Source organism: Euleptes europaea, chromosome 2 (genome assembly GCF_029931775.1).
Source record: "Euleptes europaea isolate rEulEur1 chromosome 2, rEulEur1.hap1, whole genome shotgun sequence".
Taxonomy (NCBI): domain Eukaryota; kingdom Metazoa; phylum Chordata; class Lepidosauria; order Squamata; family Sphaerodactylidae; genus Euleptes; species Euleptes europaea.
Genome location: NC_079313.1, coordinates 141,156,415 through 141,176,055, shown reverse-complemented (window position 1 = coordinate 141,176,055; position 19,641 = coordinate 141,156,415). Strand labels below are relative to the sequence as shown.

At 58.4% G+C, this 19,641-nt stretch overlaps 1 protein-coding gene across 1 annotated transcript in view; it reads left to right on the top strand.

Annotated features, from left to right (window-relative positions):
* Positions 1–19,641, top strand: part of CDH22 (cadherin 22) — a 71,678-nt gene that overhangs the window by 13,249 nt on the left and 38,788 nt on the right. The window contains exon 2 of the mRNA XM_056845557.1: positions 5,453–5,747. Coding sequence (XP_056701535.1) covers positions 5,453–5,747 — 295 coding nt within the window. The remainder of the gene's footprint in view (positions 1–5,452; positions 5,748–19,641) is intronic.

Here is a 19,641-nt window from a genome sequence, read left to right as displayed (position 1 = left end):
ATGCGGAGATCTCCCTGTGAGCCTGGGGAGCTTCTGAGAACTGCCTGAGAGCCACAGACAGTCCACTCGGGCGTTGCTGAGCCAGATGGGGCCCATTGCGGGAAGCTTCTGGTGCCCATAGTTGCTTGGCATCATGCCCCCCTCCACCCCCACCCCCAGGCCTGCCACCTCCAGCTGGAAAGGCTCTCAGCCGCCAGGGGAGAGGAAATGCCCTTCTCTGCCCCAAACCCTGGAAGAGGCACTGCCAGCCAGAGGGACAACATTGGACTGGAAGAGCCAGCAATAAAGGATGAGGGAGGTTCCTACCATGCACCTCTGTCCAGGTTCGACCCACGGCACCTCGCGTTCAAAACATCCCAGTCTGGGTGTGCAGCAGAAGGTCCTTCTCTCTCGCAGACCCTGCTGAGCTGCTGCCGGACGGGTGAGACGGCGAAGGCCAGAGGGGCCAAGGGCTCGACTCTGCCCAGGGAGACTTCATATGCCTCTCTTGGGGAGCTCAGGGAGGCTCTCAAGATGCTGAATGGGGGGTAGCAAAATGGCCCCCACTCAGCTTCCAGGCATTCTGGTCTGTTGCTGTCTGCGTGCGGGCCCAGGGGAGCGTGAGCCCCTTGAGGGTCGCCAGTTTTGTCCCCATTTCACACTCGCATAGCCTGGGTGTTAAGGAAGAACACCTTCTGCCCTCTGCCCTTCCCTCCTGGGAGCTGCTGACTTGGATTTGGCACTTGACTGGAAAGACGGACCCCAAAGGTGGGCAAAGACCCACAGAAGCAGCATGTGGGGAAATCTGGCGCAAGTCTGGAAGAACAGCTGAGCCGTGGAGGGGGCAGAATCAGAGGCAGCTTTGCGGATGGGAATAATTAACGCACTCCGCCAGTCACGACGCCCGCAGGCACGCAGCAAGAGTACCAAGTACTAGAATGCCCACGCTGAGACTCAAATATTCCACAGGTGTCATCCAAAAAGAGGAGGGTGTGTGAGCAAAGTGGCAGAGCAAGAGGCAAAGAAGAGGCTTAGAGCGATTTACCAGCACAGGTTCCAGGTAGCTCTTCAGAAGGGCCCTGCTGGATTGGCCCCCAAATTCTCTTGGTCAACTCTTGCTGCCCACACATAATTTTATAAGCCCTTTATCATGCTCCCCCTTAGCCGCTCCACCCCCAAACCAAAAGGCCCCAGACTCTCCAGCCTTTGCGCACAGGAAACGGACACTCCCAACGAGAGACACACCAGGCACAGTGAGCCATTTCTTGGACTTCGGGCAAGGATTCGGGTAGCCCAAGACGCCTTTAGCAGTTTAAAATGGCCACTAAAACTTCGAGGACATTTTTGTTTAACAGTGCAGGAGTATCTAATGAGATGGTTTGAAAGGGAATGTTTGGATATGAAAAGGCAGCAGAGGTGAGCCGTTCAGCTCCATGAATGGACCCCATCCAAGTGCTGAATGGGGTCCTCTTTTTTTTTTAGCTCCATAATAAATAGGTAAGTAAAATTTATTGTGTGAGGCCAAACAAAGGCAACTGCCCAGACAATGATAAATAGAACAATAAAAGAAAACACAGCAGAATTAAAAACAATGTTAAAATGGTTGGAACCGGGGGAACCTCGCAGCACGTTAAACACCAGGACGGGCGTTTAGCAGAAACCTTCTTGGCTGCCAGTGCATATATGCAGTGACATCATATAGCTGGTGTCGTGATCCTCACCAGATAAAAAAGATAAGTGATTTTGTCTGCCCCTGGATGCTGGGCTAGCCGAGCCGGAATGGCTGCGAGAAACTTGGCCCAGAGAATCACGTAGAAGTCAGGACAGGACGTGGTGGGGAGAAGGGCCCTCCCCTTCCAGGGCTCCACAGACCCATCCTCATTGGGCAACTGGGGCCTGCTGATAACAGCCCGCTAACACGGCCGTTGACTTTGCTTGAAACCTGAGGGCTCTAAAGGCTTCTCTACGTTAGTGGCAGGTGATGCCTTCTGGACAAATAAGAAGCCTTAGTGTGATCCCATTCCAGCAGTTTAAACCATAGGGAGAATCTGGAGTGATACCTGATATATTATACATCTGACCCCGAGTTTTAAGCCCATCCGGTGGAAAGCCCTGGGCGTCAACAGGTATTGGCAGGTAAGAGCAAGTGATAACTGGCACCCAAAGGGAGTCTTTCTGGAGCTGTATAAAGCACTACCTGGAAAGATGACAAGAAGGAGCATTTGTCAACTTCCCCCCCTTTTTTGCTCCATTGTTCTTGTCCTTGGAAGAGCTGCCCCCCCCCCCCGCTGGGCAGGGAGGCTTTGCAGGTCCCCAAAGGAAACACCCAGGAAGGATGACGCGGGTCAGGCGCACATGCAAAGGGAGAAGTGGGCAAAGAAGCAGCACACAAAAAGAGCCTGGCAACTGCAAGGGGCACGCCCAGCCCAGCCTGCCTGAGCCCCCGGCCGCCCAGCCCAGCCCACCTGGGTGCTGTGTCTCCAGCTGCTTGTAGCTGGGCATGTGGGTGCTGGCCAGTTTCTTGACCAGAAAAGAGCACAGCATAATAAACATCAATGGTTCTGTTGGGGGGAAAGCTGGCCTCCATAAAAATGTGGCAAGGACTAGCTTTGGCTTCATCACAGAAGGATATGGCAAAGTTTTGGCGTCTGGATGCCTCGGAAAGGTCATCTTGGTTGCCCTCTTCTGTACTTTTCTCAGCTCTTCAATGTCCTTTTTAAGAAATAGTGAGCAGAATGCATACCGTCTTTGAAATGAGGCCACACCATGGATCTATACAGGGGCATTATAATATTAGCCATTTGGTTTTCGGTCCCTTTCCTAGTAATCCCTAGCATAGAGTTTGCCGTTTCCACCGCTACAGGCACACTAGGCTGACACTTTCATTGAGCTATCCATTCTTACCCCAAGGTCTCTTTCCCTCTCTGCCTTGGCAAGTTCAGATAGCATTAGCATGCACCTGGCGTTGGGATTTTTTGCTTTAGTATGTATCGCCTTATGCAAACTTCACTTGTCATGTGGTTGCCCCCTCACCCAGAGATCCTCCTTAAACCTTTCACAATGCACCTTGGTTTTTGCCATCAGTAATTTTGGGTCATCTGCAAACTAGATGGCAACCCCCCCCCCTTTCTGGATAATGTTGACAGTTGTTTATGAGGCGGATTTAGAATCATAGAGTTGGAAGGGACCATAAGGCTGCCAGGTCCCTCTTCACAACGGTGGGAGGTTTTTGGGGTGGAGCCTGAGGAGGGCGGGGTTTGGGGAGGGGAGGGACTCCAGTGCTATAGAGTCCAATTGCCAAAGTGGCCATTTTCTCCAGGTGAGCTGATCTCTATCGGCTGGAGATCAGTTGTAATAGGAGATCACCAGCTAGTACCTGGAGGTTGGCAGCCCTAAGGGACCACCAGGGTCATCTAGTCCAGCCCCCTGCACAGTCAGGAAATTCACAACTACCTTCTCATAATGAGAAGAGGAGGCCCCGAAAGAGATGCATAAGGCTGGCTCATCCCAGAATATCAAGGCAACGTGTGTCTGCCTCTCAGCTCTTGCTCCCCCCACCCCCTCCATTGGTGTTCCTGCTTTTGTGGAGCTGGCTTCAGCGCAGGCAGAATCTTTGCTGGGGAAATGGGAGCTGCAGCGGCGACTGGAGCCTGGCTGTCAGTGTGTTGAGCAGCTTGCTGACGAGAGCGGCATTTGCCACCTCGTTTTCCCTCTCTCTTAAAGCCCGTTAGCAGCCCCTGTCACGCCAGTGAGGCCAGGCAGGCCAGTTATGCTCAGGCAGCCCAGCGCCTCGGGAGCCGGCAAGAGGCCTTCCTCCCTCTGACAGAGGACTCACAGGCCGTGCCTTTGGGAGAAGGGCTGTGCGCCCACCGTCCCACCCCCCCACCCCCGTGCAAGAAACGCTGCCGCCGTCGGGCACATGCCCACCGGTTCTTACTCATTAGTGGACTATGGGAAGATGGGGGCCTTTCTAGGCATGGGGACGGCTGTTGGGCAGACATGCGCTTTCTGCCTTGGAAGTACAACATGTGCCAGAACCCCCGCCCCCCCCCCTTCATCGTGCTGCTGGCTAAAACACCTAAGAGGCCTTCCAACGCGGGAACTGGAGACCTTGAGCTCTCTGGCAGATCTGGCTCCTTGGGGGGTGGGGGTGAACCAGGTGGCTTGGCAGGGGGGCGGGGAGAATGGCGCTTTGATGCTGTGGAGCCCACGTCTGTGACTGGGTGGGGCTGGCCGCAGCCTGCAGGAGCCTTCAGGAGGGGGAATGGACTGGCTATCAGTTAGAAGAGGAAGGAAGCCCTTGGTTGGTTCGCAGGGTTGGGAAACAGATTGGCCAGACAGTTTCCTTGGGGTGTCGGCATTGGTCCGGCCTTGGGATGCTGTTGGCCTGGCAGATGTTGACCATTTGGGCCAGCAGAGAAACCTCCATTTTCCAGAGAAGGTTTTAGCCCTGCAGTGGGGACTGGCCAAGGTGGGGCTCAGGCAGGACTTCCAGCTCCTCCTCTTGGCTCATGTGGGGCGCAACGGCTGTTCCTCTCGCCGGATCCTGGCCAGCTGTTGGCCTCTTGCCCTTGGATCTGGCCTTCAAAGCTTATGCAGCCTCTGCCGCGGCTGCCCAGTTTGCAGCAAGTTCTGCCAGGAGCCAGCAGACAGCTGGACTCTTCAGGAAAGGAAAGCTGCTTCCAAGGTGTGGGAAATCAGATTCTGCACCTTGGAAAGGTTTGGGTAGAAAGCCTCCCCAGCATCCCGGCTGGGAAAGGCCCAATCCTTAGGGAAGGAATGAGGCATCTGCTAGAATGGCAGGGCTGCTGCCAGCTGGATCTCTGGAGGGATGGCATCGGCTTCTCCTAAACAAATAAAAAGAGTTGCCAGGCCCTTCATGCCCACCGGCACGCTCCAGGCTGCGCTCTGTGTTCTGGCACTGGTGGTGTGGGAGGCGCCTTAACTGATGGATTAAAGGCTTCTCCCTCCACCTTTCCCTTGTGCATCAAGGCAGCCAAGATTCCGAAATTACAAACAGACAAAATAAACCAGTTATGTTATTGTTTTATTTGATTAGATTTTTATCCTGCCATATCCCTACCGAAGTATGGCTCAGGGCAGCTAAACCCCATTAACCCCCCTGCCCTGAGGAAATGTGTGCAACTTAAACCCATAACCTCCCCCTTCAAATCAAAGGGACTTTAGGCAGCTCCTAAAAATGGCACCCCACACCTCTTGCGCCACAAGGTGGGGGCCACTACTGAAAAGAACGGGCTGTCGTGGGTGCCAAGGGGGAGCAGCCAGAAGGCTGCCGTTGGCACATGGGGACCCACGGGGAGAGGCAGTCCTTTGGCTGCTCCTTTGTGACCCAGCCCCCCCCCCGAGGCCCCTGCCACCGACCCCTGGTCCTGAGGCCGCTGCCTGCCCCCACCCCGCCTCGCCCGGCCATCCCTGCCCTGTCTGGCCCCAACTTCTCCTGTGTCCTCTCCAGATCCACTCGGACTCGGACGAAGGGGACGGCTCCATCAAGTACACCATCTCTGGGGAAGGGGCTGGCACCATCTTCCTGATCGATGAGTTGACGGGGGACATCCACGCCACGGAGCGCCTCGACCGGGAGCAGAAGACCTTCTACACACTCCGGGCCCAGGCGCGAGACCGCCAGACCAACCAGCTGCTGGAGCCCGAGTCAGAGTTTGTCATCAAGGTCCAGGACGTCAACGACAGCGAGCCCCGCTTCCTGGGGGGGCCCTACATTGGCAGCGTGGCGGAACTCTCCCCTATCGGTGAGTCCCCGAGCATGGCGCAGTATCGCCCAAATTAACTGTGGGTTAAATGCAACGTGCAGGTTATTGCTTCCCATCTCCAATTCTCATGTGCAGCAGTTACCACGGGCAGGTGTGTATGACGTCCCAGACCCAGTTCACACGTGCAGGGGAATGAGGCGGTCCTAGGATGGACGCTGCACCTCTCCAGGCTGCAGGTGGTAGGTTCTGGCTCTGGGAGGAAATTCCATGCAAAAAGAAAATTAGCTCTTCAAGGAGAAAGGTCCCACTCCCTCTTTCTGCTTGCTCGCTTTCTATTTGCAGGGAGCATTCCCAACTGATCCTCCGCCCGCAAACTGGAGTGCTGCAGACGATCACCTCAGGGCTCCATCCCCTCATTAGTCCATGAGAGATGCTGTGCCGGATCAGACCAGCGGTCCATCTCGTCCAGCATCCTTGTTGATGCAGCAGCTAACCATGCTGGCATCCTTTTTGACCTGGTGGGCCGTCTCCTGGCCAGAGGGGGGGGGGGGAGCGTTCTCTCCGGGCTTCAGTTAAGGAGGCTGGAAAGGGCCGCCAAGCACCTGGAGGGATGAGACTCTCTCGCGTCTCCTTCTGACTGGTCCCCTCTTTCAAAGTCAAAGCAGCTTCTTTGGGACTTCTGGGCCACATCCCTCCCCCCCCCGCACCGCAGAAGAGTCCCTCGGGGGTGGGGTGGGCAAGGAGCAGCCCTGCGACTTCCACCTGCTGTTCTGAAAAGGAGCGCCTGAGCCGGAGTCTCCAGGCCAGCAGCCCTGTCCTTGCCTGGATGGCCCCACGGCCTCACTCCTGCCCAAGCCCCGCTGCTCAGGGCCCCCATCCCGGGCTCTTTCAGCTTCTGCTTGACCCTGAGCTGTGATCCAGGCAGGGCAGTTTTCTCCCAGCCGCCCTCACCCCCAGGCCCGGCTCTTCCCATTTGGGCCTAGGAGAGCGGATGCCCCACAACTCTGCAGCAGCAAACCCCATCTGTGGGTGCAGGCAAAGGGACTGGGCTCCTCAAACAACACTGCTGGGGGGTTGTGCCCACGGAGGAGGAGGAGGGGAAGAGGAAGGCTGTCTGGTGGGTCAGGCCTGTGGGGGGCTCCATATTCCCTTCCCAGACAGGAGGGAGGGAAGCAGAATAGCTGGGGTGTGTGTATGTGTGTGTGTGTGTCAGAAAATCTGGCTGTTGGAGCTGTGGTTTGAAGGGGGAGTCCGGGCAAGGAGAGGGAGGAGAGGAGCCGCTGTCTCTTCCCCCTTGCCCAATTTCCCCGCTAATAGCCCTCCCAGGCAACGTTTGCCTCTGCCGGGGATCACTTTCCACCAGGTGTATTTTTTCCCCAGTGGGGCTGGGGGTGGGAGGGGAGTATGGGGCAAGAGTGAGCTGCCCCCTGACCAAGGTCAGGCATGGGGAAGGGCTGCTTGCAGAGTGGGTGGTTGCTTGGATCATGGCCTTGTAGACAGCAGGCTGGAGTTCTTGCCGCCGGCTCTCTCCCACCCCGGAAGCTGCTTCTGCTGGGCCAGACCACGGGGTCGTCTCTCCCAGCACTGCCTGGACTGGCAGGGGCTCCTCCTCCCCGCCCTGCTTCCTGAGATGCCAGCTGAGGACTGAAACTGGGGCTGCCCACTCCCACGGACTGGGCTGGAGCCCCCCTGCCATAAGTTCCACCCCATAACCCTCCAAGCCGTGGCTGAAGCAGGATGTGAAACAGCTTCCATTGCATTAGAGGGCAGGAAGGAGGTGCCAATGTGCCCCCAACGCTGGGAGTGTGTGTCGCCAAACAGTGGCCCAAGGAAGGGCCGAGAAGTTGCCGGTGGATTTGATTGGAAATACTCTGCCCTGCTTTTCAGCATAAAACATCCCAGGCAGCTGTGAGCTGCCGGGCGCCCTCTGCTCCTTCGTCAGCAGAAGAGCCTCGAGCAGAAACGGCTTTGGTCGTTGGCAGCCAAGTGGGATCCCTTGCGGGGGACGGAGGGTCTCCCTGCAGCTCAGCATCCTCGGCTGAGAGAGCTTCAGGTTGGGGCTGCCTTGCAAACCGGCCCCTGGTCTTGGGGGGAAATGAACCCCAATTCAGCCAGCATTCAGGGCAGGAACTGCTGTGTGGTTCGCTAGGGGGGGGCCCCCAGGCCTGGGCCAGCCCCACTGGGCCCCCAAGGTGACAAGAGGAACTCTTTCCCCTCTCTCTGGGCCATCTGCAGATGTGCTTCTCTCCTTGACACGGTGGCCAAGTACAGAATGGCGTCCATCGGCCGGGGAGCAGCTGGGACTCTCTGCCGGGGACAGGAAAGGGCCAGAGGCCGCGTCTCCACGTCGGTTGGCATGGCACGGTCGCAGGGATGCCAGCTGCATTGGGCTTTGGAGGAGGAGTGGAGAGTTCAGGGGGCCGCAGCAGCCCCCGGCTTTGCCTTGTCAAACACGATCCAGGTTTCCACTGGGGGACAAAGGCCTTGTTGTAGCCGGTCCGTCCACAGAATCATAGAGTTGGAAGGGACCGCCAGGGTCATCTAGTCCAGCCCCCTGCACAATACAGGAAATTCACAACTATCTCCCCCCCCCCCAGTGACTCCTACTCCATGCCACGAAGATGCCCAAGATGCCCTCCCTCTCATCATCTGCTGAAGGGGTGTCCCTGGATCTCCCCTCCCCATGTTATCTTACAAACAACCTTGCAATGTAGGACAGGCAGAGAAAGGGGAACTGGCACAAGGTCACTCAACAAGCTTCAGGGCAGGGTGGGGGATATCCACTGGGATCGCCCAGGGCAGCCTCCAGGGCTGAAACCGCTTCCGTATCCAGGCTCTTCAGTGGTCAGCCACGGGTCAGATTTCCCCTCGGGCTGCAAGTGGAACGTGAAGCTCCTCCCAGCCACCAGGAATAGTCATAGTGGCACAGCTGGGGTTGGGGTTTGCTTTCTAGGCAGGCTCACAGCAGCACCCGGAGGCTCCAGTCGGTTGCTTTTGCCTCGGTGGTGAGCAGGGCTGCCTTCGAGCCCTTGGACAGGGGGGCAGATTAGTGAGGATTGTGTGTGTGTGTGTGGGGGGGGCTCAGCTGCTCTGGCCCCTCGGTTGGCTCTGGGTTGACTCGTGCCCTTCTTTCTCGATCACTGGCCTTTGGCGGCACAGCGGGGGTCCCCTGCTGCTCTGGAGGGGTGCACGTGCAATTTGTGTAGACAGGGAACCGGTGGCTCTGGAAGGAAGGTGCCCATCTTGCTGGCCAGGGGGTCACAGTCTGGGGCTGGATAGAGGAGGATATGTGAGAGGGGTAGGAGGCCGCTGGGAGTCTGGGAGACTCACAAAAGCAATCCCCTTTTCAGCCTAGGGATGATGGGAGCACAAATTGGATCAAAATTGTAGGAGTGTGTGTGTGTGTGTGTGTGTGTAGGACAAGACCACAGTAACCATCAGCTGTGGGAGCCAAATACGTAATGTTCGTGTTTAGAGAGGCAGGAGAGAGTCTTTGGCTGCTGAACCACTCACAGCTCCAATAGACAGAGATGGCAGGAGAGGGTGCGCATGCGTGCGCGTATGTGCGGGGAGGGAGCTGTTTACCTGTATTTATTTTTTTAGCCAGAGCTGAATGCTGAACTCAGTGGATTCGGGATAAGGTGTTTTTACTGTCCTGGGTGGGATGCAGAACTCCATCCCTGGTGGCCGTGTGCGCGTGGGCATACCACTAGCAAAATGAAGAGCTGTTGTTTCAGTTTCCACAGGGCAAGGCCAGATCCAGGTTTCGAGCAGCCCCGGGCAGAGAGCTTCCAGGGAGCCCTCCCCTCTTTTACCCACCACTAGGCCTCCCTTCCCCTCCCCTCCCCCTGCCCACATGCCTCCTACCTGTCTGTGTGACCTTCCCCTGCCCACTTGTGAGCCCCTCCCCGCTGCCTGCACTCCCCGCTGCCGGCAGCCCTTTCCCAGTGGGCAGGGGGCAGCGAGTGTGGCCAGGGGCAGGGTGGAGCCCGAGCAAATGCGTGAGTGGGGGAGGTCAAGGGCAGGGGCCCCTGCCGGAAGCCCCGGGCCCTGGCAGCTGCCCCCCACCTCAGGGTATGCTGACGCCGGCATTTGCCTCAGCCTGCTCGGAAGCTTTGGGCTTTTCCACAGCGGAGTGGGCTTGTGTGGTTTCCTCCCTTGTTGTGGTGCAGCCCCGGGGCTCCCCCCACACTGCAGGTCCTCCCGCATGTTCTCTGGAGCAGCCAGCCTCTCCTCCCCCCCCCCCACATGCCACGAGGACTTTTCCAGGTTTTTCCCCCTTCAAATCAGCAGTTGTCATATTTTATAGCATTATAAGGTTTTAATGACCTGTGTACTTATAGCTCTGAATGCTCAGCTTTTAAAAAAATAAGACTCTAGCCCCTTTTGTTATGGAGGTACAAGAGGAAAGGCATATCTTTGCAACGAAAAGGCCGAGCGCCTTACTCTTTGGGGGGGGGGGAACCAGAGGAACGAGCAGCCAGATTGCCATAGCATTCTGTGGTGGGGGGGGGGAGTGGCCACGGTGCATGTGCATGTGTGGGTGGGTGGCTGCTGTGGGGGATTGGGGGCAGCAAAAATGGCACCAATGTGGGCAGGGCTGGGAAGATTGAGACTTTCCCACCTGCATGGGCACCACCCCAGATTTGTTGTGTTCCTTCCCAAAAAAACGTCACAGCGAAGCAGATTGCAGGAAAGACAGGCAAACCCGGGAGGTGCTGGAAGCCCCACGGCCCTGTGGGGAGGTGGGAGAAAACCATTTCCCAGCGGCGGCCAGGCCAGGCCAGGGCAAATAGCCCGCGTGTGAATGACCTCTGTCAGTGCTTCGTTTGTGTAGGGGCTCACCAGAGCGCTTCTGCCCCATAGTGTCTCTTCTACTCCCTAGTTAGGCTGAGCCATAGCGTAAAGGGAAGCACCGCTTGAGCATGTGCAGAGTGCCTTTGGGTCTCTCTTGAATCACGGTGAGCTGTCCCCACTTGCCTCATTTATTTATTTTATTTCTGCCCTCCCCTTTCCCCCTAAGCGAGCCCTCCCAGTGTTCTGGGGAGAGAGGCAGCCGCGCGTCCCTCTTGGCGGGGGGCTCGGAAGAGCGGGATTCTCCGAGCGGCGCCTCAGCCGAGGCTCTGATTATTTGAAAATCGCTCACAATTATTGAGGAGCCAGATCACGGGCGGATGGAAACAAGGCATATCAAAGGCGGCCGCGTCTGTGCCAAATTGGAGATCACAGGCGGGCGGGGGGGGCGCTTTCCCGACATGAAAGGAGGCGCTTCCTGCAAATTAAAAGCAAAGCGGAGCCTCGGGAGCCACAGCGACGTGCCTGCGCGGATTGATTGGGGTCCGGCCCAGAGCGGTGCTGCGCCCCCCCTCAGCCCAGGGCGGTGGTCCAGAGAGGCCGGGCCTCCCCCCAGACAAGAGTGGGTGCCGAGAGGGGATGCCCCCGAGGTGTCTTTGCAGCTCCTCACGAGATGCCCCAAGGAAGCGCCAAGGGGCCAAGGAGGCCCTCGTGATTCTGGGCCCTGGGCAAAACTCGAGGGAAGGGCCCCCACTCTCTGGGGCAGCGGAGGGAGGGCAGGGGGATCAGGCAGGGTGGGAATCCATAGTGAGTTGACAGTGGCGGGGGGGGGGTCCAGGGGCAGGTGGGGGCAGTTCGTTGCAGGGTGGCGGGGGCCCCCTGTGTGGCTTCCCCCAAGGCGGGGCCTGGGCCAGCTGCGCCAGATGCCTGGTGGCTAAGAGCAGTGCTCTGAATCGGGGCTGGAGCCCTTCGCAGGCCAGGAGCGAAAGCCCTGGGTTCCAGACCTGCAAAATCTCCTCCCTCATGGATGGGCAGAGTGGGAACCGCAGGCTGGCTGTGCCTGGCACAACTTAAGGCAGGCGCTGGCGAAGGGGCTGCTGGGCAGAGGGAAGGGAGCAGTCAGACTTTGAGGGGCACAGACCCTCCTGGCACACGGCCCTGCCTGTGGGTTTGCCGAGGCTGCTCCTCCCTCTGGCCCAGCGGCTGGTGCGCCACAGTCCCACCGGTGCCTCCCCAGTGGCTCGCTGCAGAGACGGCCTGCGATTGATGGGGAGGCCAGTGTGCAGAGGGGAGGAGAGCCCCCCCCCTGCATGCACCTCCCTCGACTCCCGCACTCGGTAGAGGCCTCCTGCAGAAATGCCAGCCTGCCTCCCTTCCTGCCCGCCTGTCCAGGCTCTGGGGCTGCCAGTGTCCACTGGTCCCCCCGCCTCCCTTGGCTGCTGAAGAGTGGAGGGCTTTACTCCTCTGACTGGGGGCGCATCTTCTGCTCCAGGCTCAGCGGGGCCGTGCCTCTGCCGCTCCCTTCCTGCTGGCCGGGCAGCTGTGAGCCGCCTCATTCCTGATTTGAGAGCGATTTGGCTGCTCGGGGTCAAGGTCTGATTCCAGTGTGAAGCTGCTTATTGCAAAGGGGATTGGTTAAGCCCCCGCAGGAGCTGAAGGAAGAGATTTGTGCCTTGGATGGAGAGCCTTGCGTGCTGCTTCGCCAATATGGGTGGGGAGGAACCATGCGGCTCAGATGCTCGGTCTCTGCGGCAGCCTTCTCCTGAGTCGCCTCCCAGTTTCTCCAGGCCGGGCTGGTCTCCTCAGACAGGCAGCAGCTCTCCAGGGTGCCAGGCAGAGGAGGGACTCTCCCCTCACTGCCTGAGCCTTTTCACTGGAGCTGCTGCCAGGGATTGAACCAGGGACCTCCTGCCTACTGAGCAGAGGCTCTGCCATGGAGCTGCCACTCCCTTGCCCAGGCTCCCAGCCCCCCTTCTCCCTCTTCCCCCAAGGTCAGGCTCTTTCCTGCTGCCCGCCTCTTCTCAAGGGCTCAGGGGTTGGCCTGGCCTGGCCTGGCAGTAAAGCCCTTCTCTGGCTGTGCCCAGTTCTGCTGCATGCGCAGTCTGCTGGGTGGTGCCGGATGGCCGCAGGTGACTTTCTGCTCCTTTCCTGTTTTGCGGTGTTGATTGCGGCCCTGCATGGAGTGGCTCTTCCTTCTGATTTGTCCCCAGTGGCTTCCTCTTCAACAGCCCCTTCTCCTCTGTTAAGAACTCTTTCTGAACCCATCAGGGGCGTGGAGAGGCCCGGCTGTTTTGCTCCATGTGCATCACGGTGCTCATCAGCCGCTTGATAGATCGCTCACCCGCTTCCACTGCCTGTCCCTTCGTAGTCACCTGCCAGTGGGGTCCCTTTTCTGGCCAGGGTCTTGGCTTGGTTGACCAGCAGCAGAGGGAGGCCCTGATAGGCCTCATGTGAGCCAGCTTCCAGTGGAATTCATGTCTGGTGCTGGGAGGGAGATGGCCACCCCACAGAAATCTAGTGCAAGCTTCAGGCTATTTGCAGCTTGATTAAAGCCACAGCAAATTGAACCTCAGAGTGAGTGTGCACTACAGGGTTGGAAAGGAACCTGTAAGCTCTAGTCCTGCGGCCCCATTAAACAGACTTCATCAGACAACCAATCCACGAAAGCAGTTTTATTGGGGTAGAATCGACAGGTTTCAGAAGCCATATTCAAAAGGACACTAGTAAGGGTCAAAGGCAAGGTACACAGCGTATATGGAAGAGCAAAAGGAGATAACCGGTTACCCAGGCACACACCCCCTCCAGGAGGCAGCAAGGAGTACTTGGCGATTCCCACAGTATGGGAATCTATGAAGACTAAACATGGGGCATAGACTGGCCTTGGACAGAATAGCACAACAGCACCTGGAAGCACCACTTAATGTTTTTAAATGCCAGCATGGTTAAACAGCCGAGTCAAGGAAGCTACAAAAAGAAAGACAGATTCCTTTTGAAGAAAGCAGAGGAGCCAAATGGAGGGAGAAAAGGACACAGACTCAGGAACAACAGAGGTCATGATAAGGCAAACACAGAAGGGGCAGAAGGCTCAAAGTATTCGGACAAGCAGCAAGTGTTTCTTTGAGCTCATCAGAAGCCGGAAGTCACCCAGGGAGGCGGAGGGTCCCCTGGACGACAAAGGATGGCTTTTGCGAGGCGGCAGAAAAACTGGACAGATTCCTTGCTGCAGAAGATGATGTCCAGATACGGAGGCCTGGACAGTCCCTGCTTCAGATGATCCTTTGCTAAAGGGGATGGGATGAGGGGATAATCTGAAGAATGAAGTCGGCTTTGGCATGTGGGATGCCAGAGGAACCCACCTCGTTCTCCATCCTGTTTAAGGTCTCTGTGGAGCTGCTTTCCTGAGTCGTCAGTATGTGGATGGACCCCCCTGCGTTGTGTGCTCACCTTTCCCTCAAATTTCAGGAAGGGGGGTTCAGGGGGGGAGAGTTAGCAAGCTGAAATGGTGTATTGGGGCCACTGCTCTCATGGGTTGTTTTGGTTTGTAACTTATTACTGTGGGTTTAATCTTGGACATTTTCATGTTTTCCGAAGCTCTTTCAGTAGCAGCTTCAAGGGCCCTGTTGGGACACCGAATGGTTCTGTGAATAGTGGGGGCACGACCCCCAAGTTCCCTGCTGGTGCCCTCAAGGCCACTTCCGGAGCCTCTGAGGTGTTTGTGGGTGGGCACAGAGCAGCTGCCTCCCACTCTGCAGGACTTCCGCTGGGTCCTGATTCATTGGCAAGCCGAATCGAGGGTGCTGCCGCTGCTCCAGCCTGCCCCCCCCCCCCCGGCTCCAAAAGGCTTCTCGGCCACGCTGGCTGTATGGCTTTCATTCTGGGTTGGAAAATGGCATTTTCAGAGAGCACCTGGTCTAGGTTTACGAGTGTGTGTGCGTGTTCATTTTGTGTTTGCAGCTTGGGTCCGATGGGGCATGACACAGGCTGCTTAGGTGGAGGCTTTCAGGTGTCAGGTGTCGGCCCCCTCCTCTCTGTCGCCTCTGCTCTGTGCTGCTGCCACAGCACCACTGGCCCATCCCTGTCCCGGACGAGAGAGGGGATGCCTTTGGGGTGGGGGTTTGCCAGCTCCAGGTTGGGAATTACCTGGAGATTTTTGGGGTGGAGGCTGAGGAGGGCGGGATTTGGAGAGGGGAGGGACTTCAAGGGCATAGAGTCCAATTGCCGAAGCAGCCATCTTCTCCAGGGGAACTGATCTGTGTCGCCTGGAGATCAGTTGTAATAGCGGGAGATTGTCAACCTCCAGCTAGCGATTCCAGCTAGTACCTGGAGGTTGGCAACCCTGCTTTGGGGTCTGCTGCCACCTGACTCTCTATGAAGAGCAGAGCGCTCTCAGAAGGCTCCGGTATTTGACAGAGACAGAGCGAGCTCACCCCCCGCCTCCGGCTCTGTGGCTGGGCTCCGTGGGGGGCAGCTGCTGCCCGCCTGCCTTGGGCGCCTCCAGATCCCCCTATTGATTGAGATAAAGGCACAGGAGGACGTGCATTAGCAGGCAGCGAAGAAAAGGGGATAGCGGGAACAAGAGCGGGAGCAAGAGAGCCGCCATGCAGAGACCAAATCCCCTTTCGCAGGGCCAGCTAAAGAGTCCCTGGGATGACCGATTAGGCCAGCCGTGCACGAAGCAGAACGATGCCCACAGTTTAGAGCCAGCGGCTGCCCTTGGCATTCACCAGGGGCACGGGAGATAGGCATGGAAGCTCGGGAGCCAGGAGGCCGAGGACTGGAAGGGGAAGGGGGGCTGGTGGGGCTGAGCAGTGAACAAAGAGCAGCTGCTGCTGCCGGGCAACTGAGGATCAAGGAAGAGGCCAGGACTTCCAGGCTGCCCCGTGGTCCTCTGGGGGAGGAGGGAGGCCTGGCTGTCTTGGGAATGGCTGGGCAGAAAGGCAGGAGAGCAACGCTTTAAATATTTTCTGGGGGGGGGGAAGGGCTCTTTTCCTTGGGCAGGAGCCCCCCCCCAGGCCTGGCGCTGGCCACCTGGTATCCAGAGGTGATGGAGACCTAAAATGACCCTTCCCAGACTCTGTCCCAAGTCAGTTGCATGGGGGGTGGGGTGGCAGGTTACTAATGGACTCTTATGTGCCATCTGAGGAATCCTGGGGGTGGGGCTTGTTTTAATCCCCAGGCTTCCTCACAGAAGGGCTGGAGGTACATTTGTGGTCCCCTTTCAGTAAGGGGAGGGAGAGAGATTCTTGCTGACTCCTGATATCTCCTGCTGTGCGGCTAGTTTTTTTTTGGGGGGGGGGCAGCAAGATTTGGGGGGGCAGCAGCCTCGTCCATTTTACCTGCCTAATGATCTCTCTGGTTGGACCAAGGGAGGGGGGCAGCTGGCTGCAGATTACAGAGGAGTCGCACTGATTTTGTGGGGGGGGGGGGAGCTTTGTCGGGCACAGGCAGAGAGAGAGACCCACAAGGCGAGGAGGGGGCAAAGGCTGGCCGACTCCTCCCTCCCCATGGACAGAGCCACCAGGGGGGAAGAAGCAGGCTCAGAGCCCACAGCCTGGGAGGGAAAGAGGGGAAGAGAGTTTTTTTTGAGGGGGGGGGGACTATACTGGTGAAATAAGCAGGTCCACATGGGCAGGTTTGGGACTCCCTTAGCATCATTTCGTGCCCCACACAAGCACTTTGGGGCAGAGGTGGGGTCCTTCAGATCCTCAAGCCAAACAGTACCCATACACCAGCCTTTTGGCACTCATGCGGGGTAGGGGTGGGCAGCCAGCTCCACCACGGAGAATCTTGCCCAGCAGGCCCAGCGAGGCATGGCAGATGGAAGAGTCTCCTGGCACGTTTTGAAGGATTAAGCAGCTGTGTAAAGCTGCAAATTTGGGCAGAGGAACCGGATGCTCAGGCCTTATCCCTTCCTGGTGTTTTCCCACTGGGAAACCTGTAAAACCACCCACCCACCCCGCCACGGGCAGAGAAAATCTGGGGGAACAGTTTGGAAAGAAAAGCAACCGAAGAGGAGCAGCTTCAGCGCCGCTTCTCTTCCTCGGGCCTTTCCATTTGAGCCAGGGGGACGCGGGCACCAGCTGCCATCCCTCCCTCTGTGGCCTGCTGCTGCCAGCCTGGGCCAAGGTTGTGTGGTGAGCCGGAGCAGCTTTTGGTCGGGGGGGGGGGGGAGATTCAACCCGGGTATGGTGTGAGGTGGGTTGCCGTCTCTCTGAGCAAGGCTCTTTTGGAGTCGATGGCCAGGTGTGTCCCCCTGGGCTCCTGTCTTTGGGAGCCAGCTGTTGTGTCAACGAGATCCTGCGGGTGCTGGTTTTTGGGGTTGGCTAAGCAGGAATGTGTGTGTGTGTGTGTGTGTGTGTGTGTGTGTGTGTGTGTGTGCTGTGGAGATGGGGGGGGTCCTGCTCAGAGGCCGGGGAAGTCGGGCCCGTCCTCGCTGGAGCTGCATAACCCCCTGGGAGTGACGCCACACCTGCTGCTCTCGCCATTCACCACTGCTCACTTGATAACTGGGCAGGTGGACATATGAAGCTGCCTTCAGCTGAGCTGGGAGTCTTCTCTGCCTGGCAGGGACTCAGGCAGAGAAGTGCCGTTTCCAAGCCCTGCACCCTGAGACCCCTCGACTGGAGAGGCCAGGTGTTGGATTGGGGGGGGGGCTTTTGCAAGCATGGTAGTAGCTTGAGGCCCTGACTCCTGGTCTTGGAGGGCTCACTGCCTGCTATGCCTGGGATGAACACCCTCCCCCCCCCCCCGTGCACCCCCTTGAGGGCGATGCTGGCAGCAGGGCGAAGAGGCGAAGAGGGGAGCTGAAGGGGACAGTGGGGGGGGGCTGGCTGTGGGGGTGGGGGATTGCATGCTTCCTTCTCTTCGCCTTCTGGGTCCCTGGATGCCCTGCTGCTGAGTCGGGGGGGGGGGGAAAGCACCTGGGGCTGCCTCCTGCCTGGCCGGGACCCTCCTCCCTCTCCTTAGCAGCTCCATTCTCCCCCCCCCCCCCGTGTAGTTTTTCACGTCCCGGCCCCCCTTTTGTCAAATTGAACATGATGTCAAATTAGACCCATCCCTGGGACACTCTGAGTGGAGCCCCCCCCCCTTTAATGAGGCAGCCTGGAAAATCGATCCCTTAATTGCAGCCCGCTGGAGGGACTCTTCCATCCCATTTATCCTCCTGCTGCCGGCTACGTGTGCTGCATGAGGGGGCTCTGGCCGGTGTCTGGGGATGAGGGGGAGGGCCCCGTGGTGCCCCCTTGGCGGGCCCTCTGAGAGCTCTCTGGGAGGGTAGAATTGAGCTGTGCCCCGGGCGGAGCTGGTAGGAGCCTGCCATGGGCGTGTGCCGGTGGGGGGCTTGGCGGGGCTGCTCACGCTCTCTCCCCGCCCTCTCCAGGCACGTCCGTCATGCAGGTGATGGCCTCTGATGCCGACGACCCCACCTAATGGGAGCAGCGCCAGGGTTGGTCTACAGCGTGCTGGACGGAGAGCTGCACTTCACCGTGGACAGCAAGACGGGTGAGCGAGCGCCCCCTCCCTGGCCCCGCACGGCAGGGAGCCTCTCTGTGTGTGCGTATGTGTAAGCGTCTGTATGGGTACGTGTGACAGCTGGCCTTTGGCCGCCTGATGCTGTCTCTGGACTGGACCACACCAAGAAGCGCTGGAAACTGGAGCTCTGTGATGTGACCCGTAGGGCACAGCTGACCCTAAAAAGCAGGCAAGGCGGGACTGAGCCCCGGATCAGGGCCACAAAACCGGGGCGGGGCAGGGGGAGATTTCCCTCTGGGCTCTTTCCCCAATTGAAAATCCTCCCCAGTGGGTTTAAGGCAGGGTTTTGTCTTCTGATGGGGCTTCACACAACGGCGTCAGGGAGGAGAAGAATGATTTATTTACTTATCTGAAGTCACCTTGAGTCAAGAAAGGCGGAGTGTAAATGCAGCAAGTTGTGAATAACGTTTTACCTGCAGGCCTCTCACTAGAGATGCGCCTCTCAGGCATCAGCGACATGGCCCGGAATGCGCAGCGGTGACGGACCCTCCCATCACTGGCAGCTTCTGGGCTGGAGGGATGGATGGCTTCATGCCTCTTAGCCACGACCCCCTCTGGCAAGCCATTCCCCAGGGTTGGGGGTCATGACTGAAAAGTCCCTTCCTTCCTTCGGTCAGGGAAGCTGGCGGTATACGGCAGAGCAGAAACCCCCAAGAGGGCCCGATGGCCCCTTTGCAGGGTGAATTCTGCTGTAGGGACTGCAGCATCTGGTACACCCCCCCTGCTCTTCATTCAAGCCCCCCCCCCCACTCCCCGCACACCTCCCCAGGCTGCCCGTGTGGCTGAGCCTTTGCTGCCCCCTGCTCCCATTCCCGCTTTGTGTGGGTGCTTGGCATGGACTGGCTGTTGAAGACCTGCTGTGTGATGCCCGAGCTCGGTGGGCTCAGTGCACAGGGGAAAGGGCTGCTCCTTCCTTGGGGTGGCGATGCCCCCCCCCCAAAGCCAGCCTACCGCTCGGAAGGAGGGCAGCAGCCCTGCAGGGCTCTGCGGGCGCAGGATGGTTAGTGCCGGGCTTTTGATTAAAGGTAACACTTTAAATTAAGGATGGCTTTCTAAATGCTCTATTAATATTTAATGGGTGCGCAGCGGAAGGCCCTCCTGCCTTTAATAACTTCTAATAAAGACGGCCGTAAAAGGGGCCTGTGATAAATCCCGAGCAGATGATGCCCTGACACCTGGCCCCTGAGGAGGGAGGGAATAACGAGGGGGGGAGCGGAGGGGGCGGTCGTTCGCTGCCCCCTCTCCTGCCTAGTCTTGGGGCTCCTTCTCCTCTTTAATAGGGCCTGGGGGTGGAGGAGAAATGCCAGGAGGGTGGCTTGGGGGGGGGCCCTGCCTCTCGCTCCATCTTTCTGTCTGTGGCGCACCCTCCCTGCCAGGAGTTCAGGCAGCCTGCAGGCTTCCCCGGGCGACAACCCCACGAGATCTCCCGGAATTACAGCTGATGTCCAGACTACAGGGATCAGTTCCCCTGGAGGAATTGATTGCTGTGGAGGGTGGCCTCCGTGGCCTGACACCCCTCCCCAATGCCTGCCCTCCCTAGGCCAGCCCCACCCCCAAATGTCCACTCCGGCCCCTGGGCGCTCCCTGAGCTTCCGGGCTTTGTGGGGCT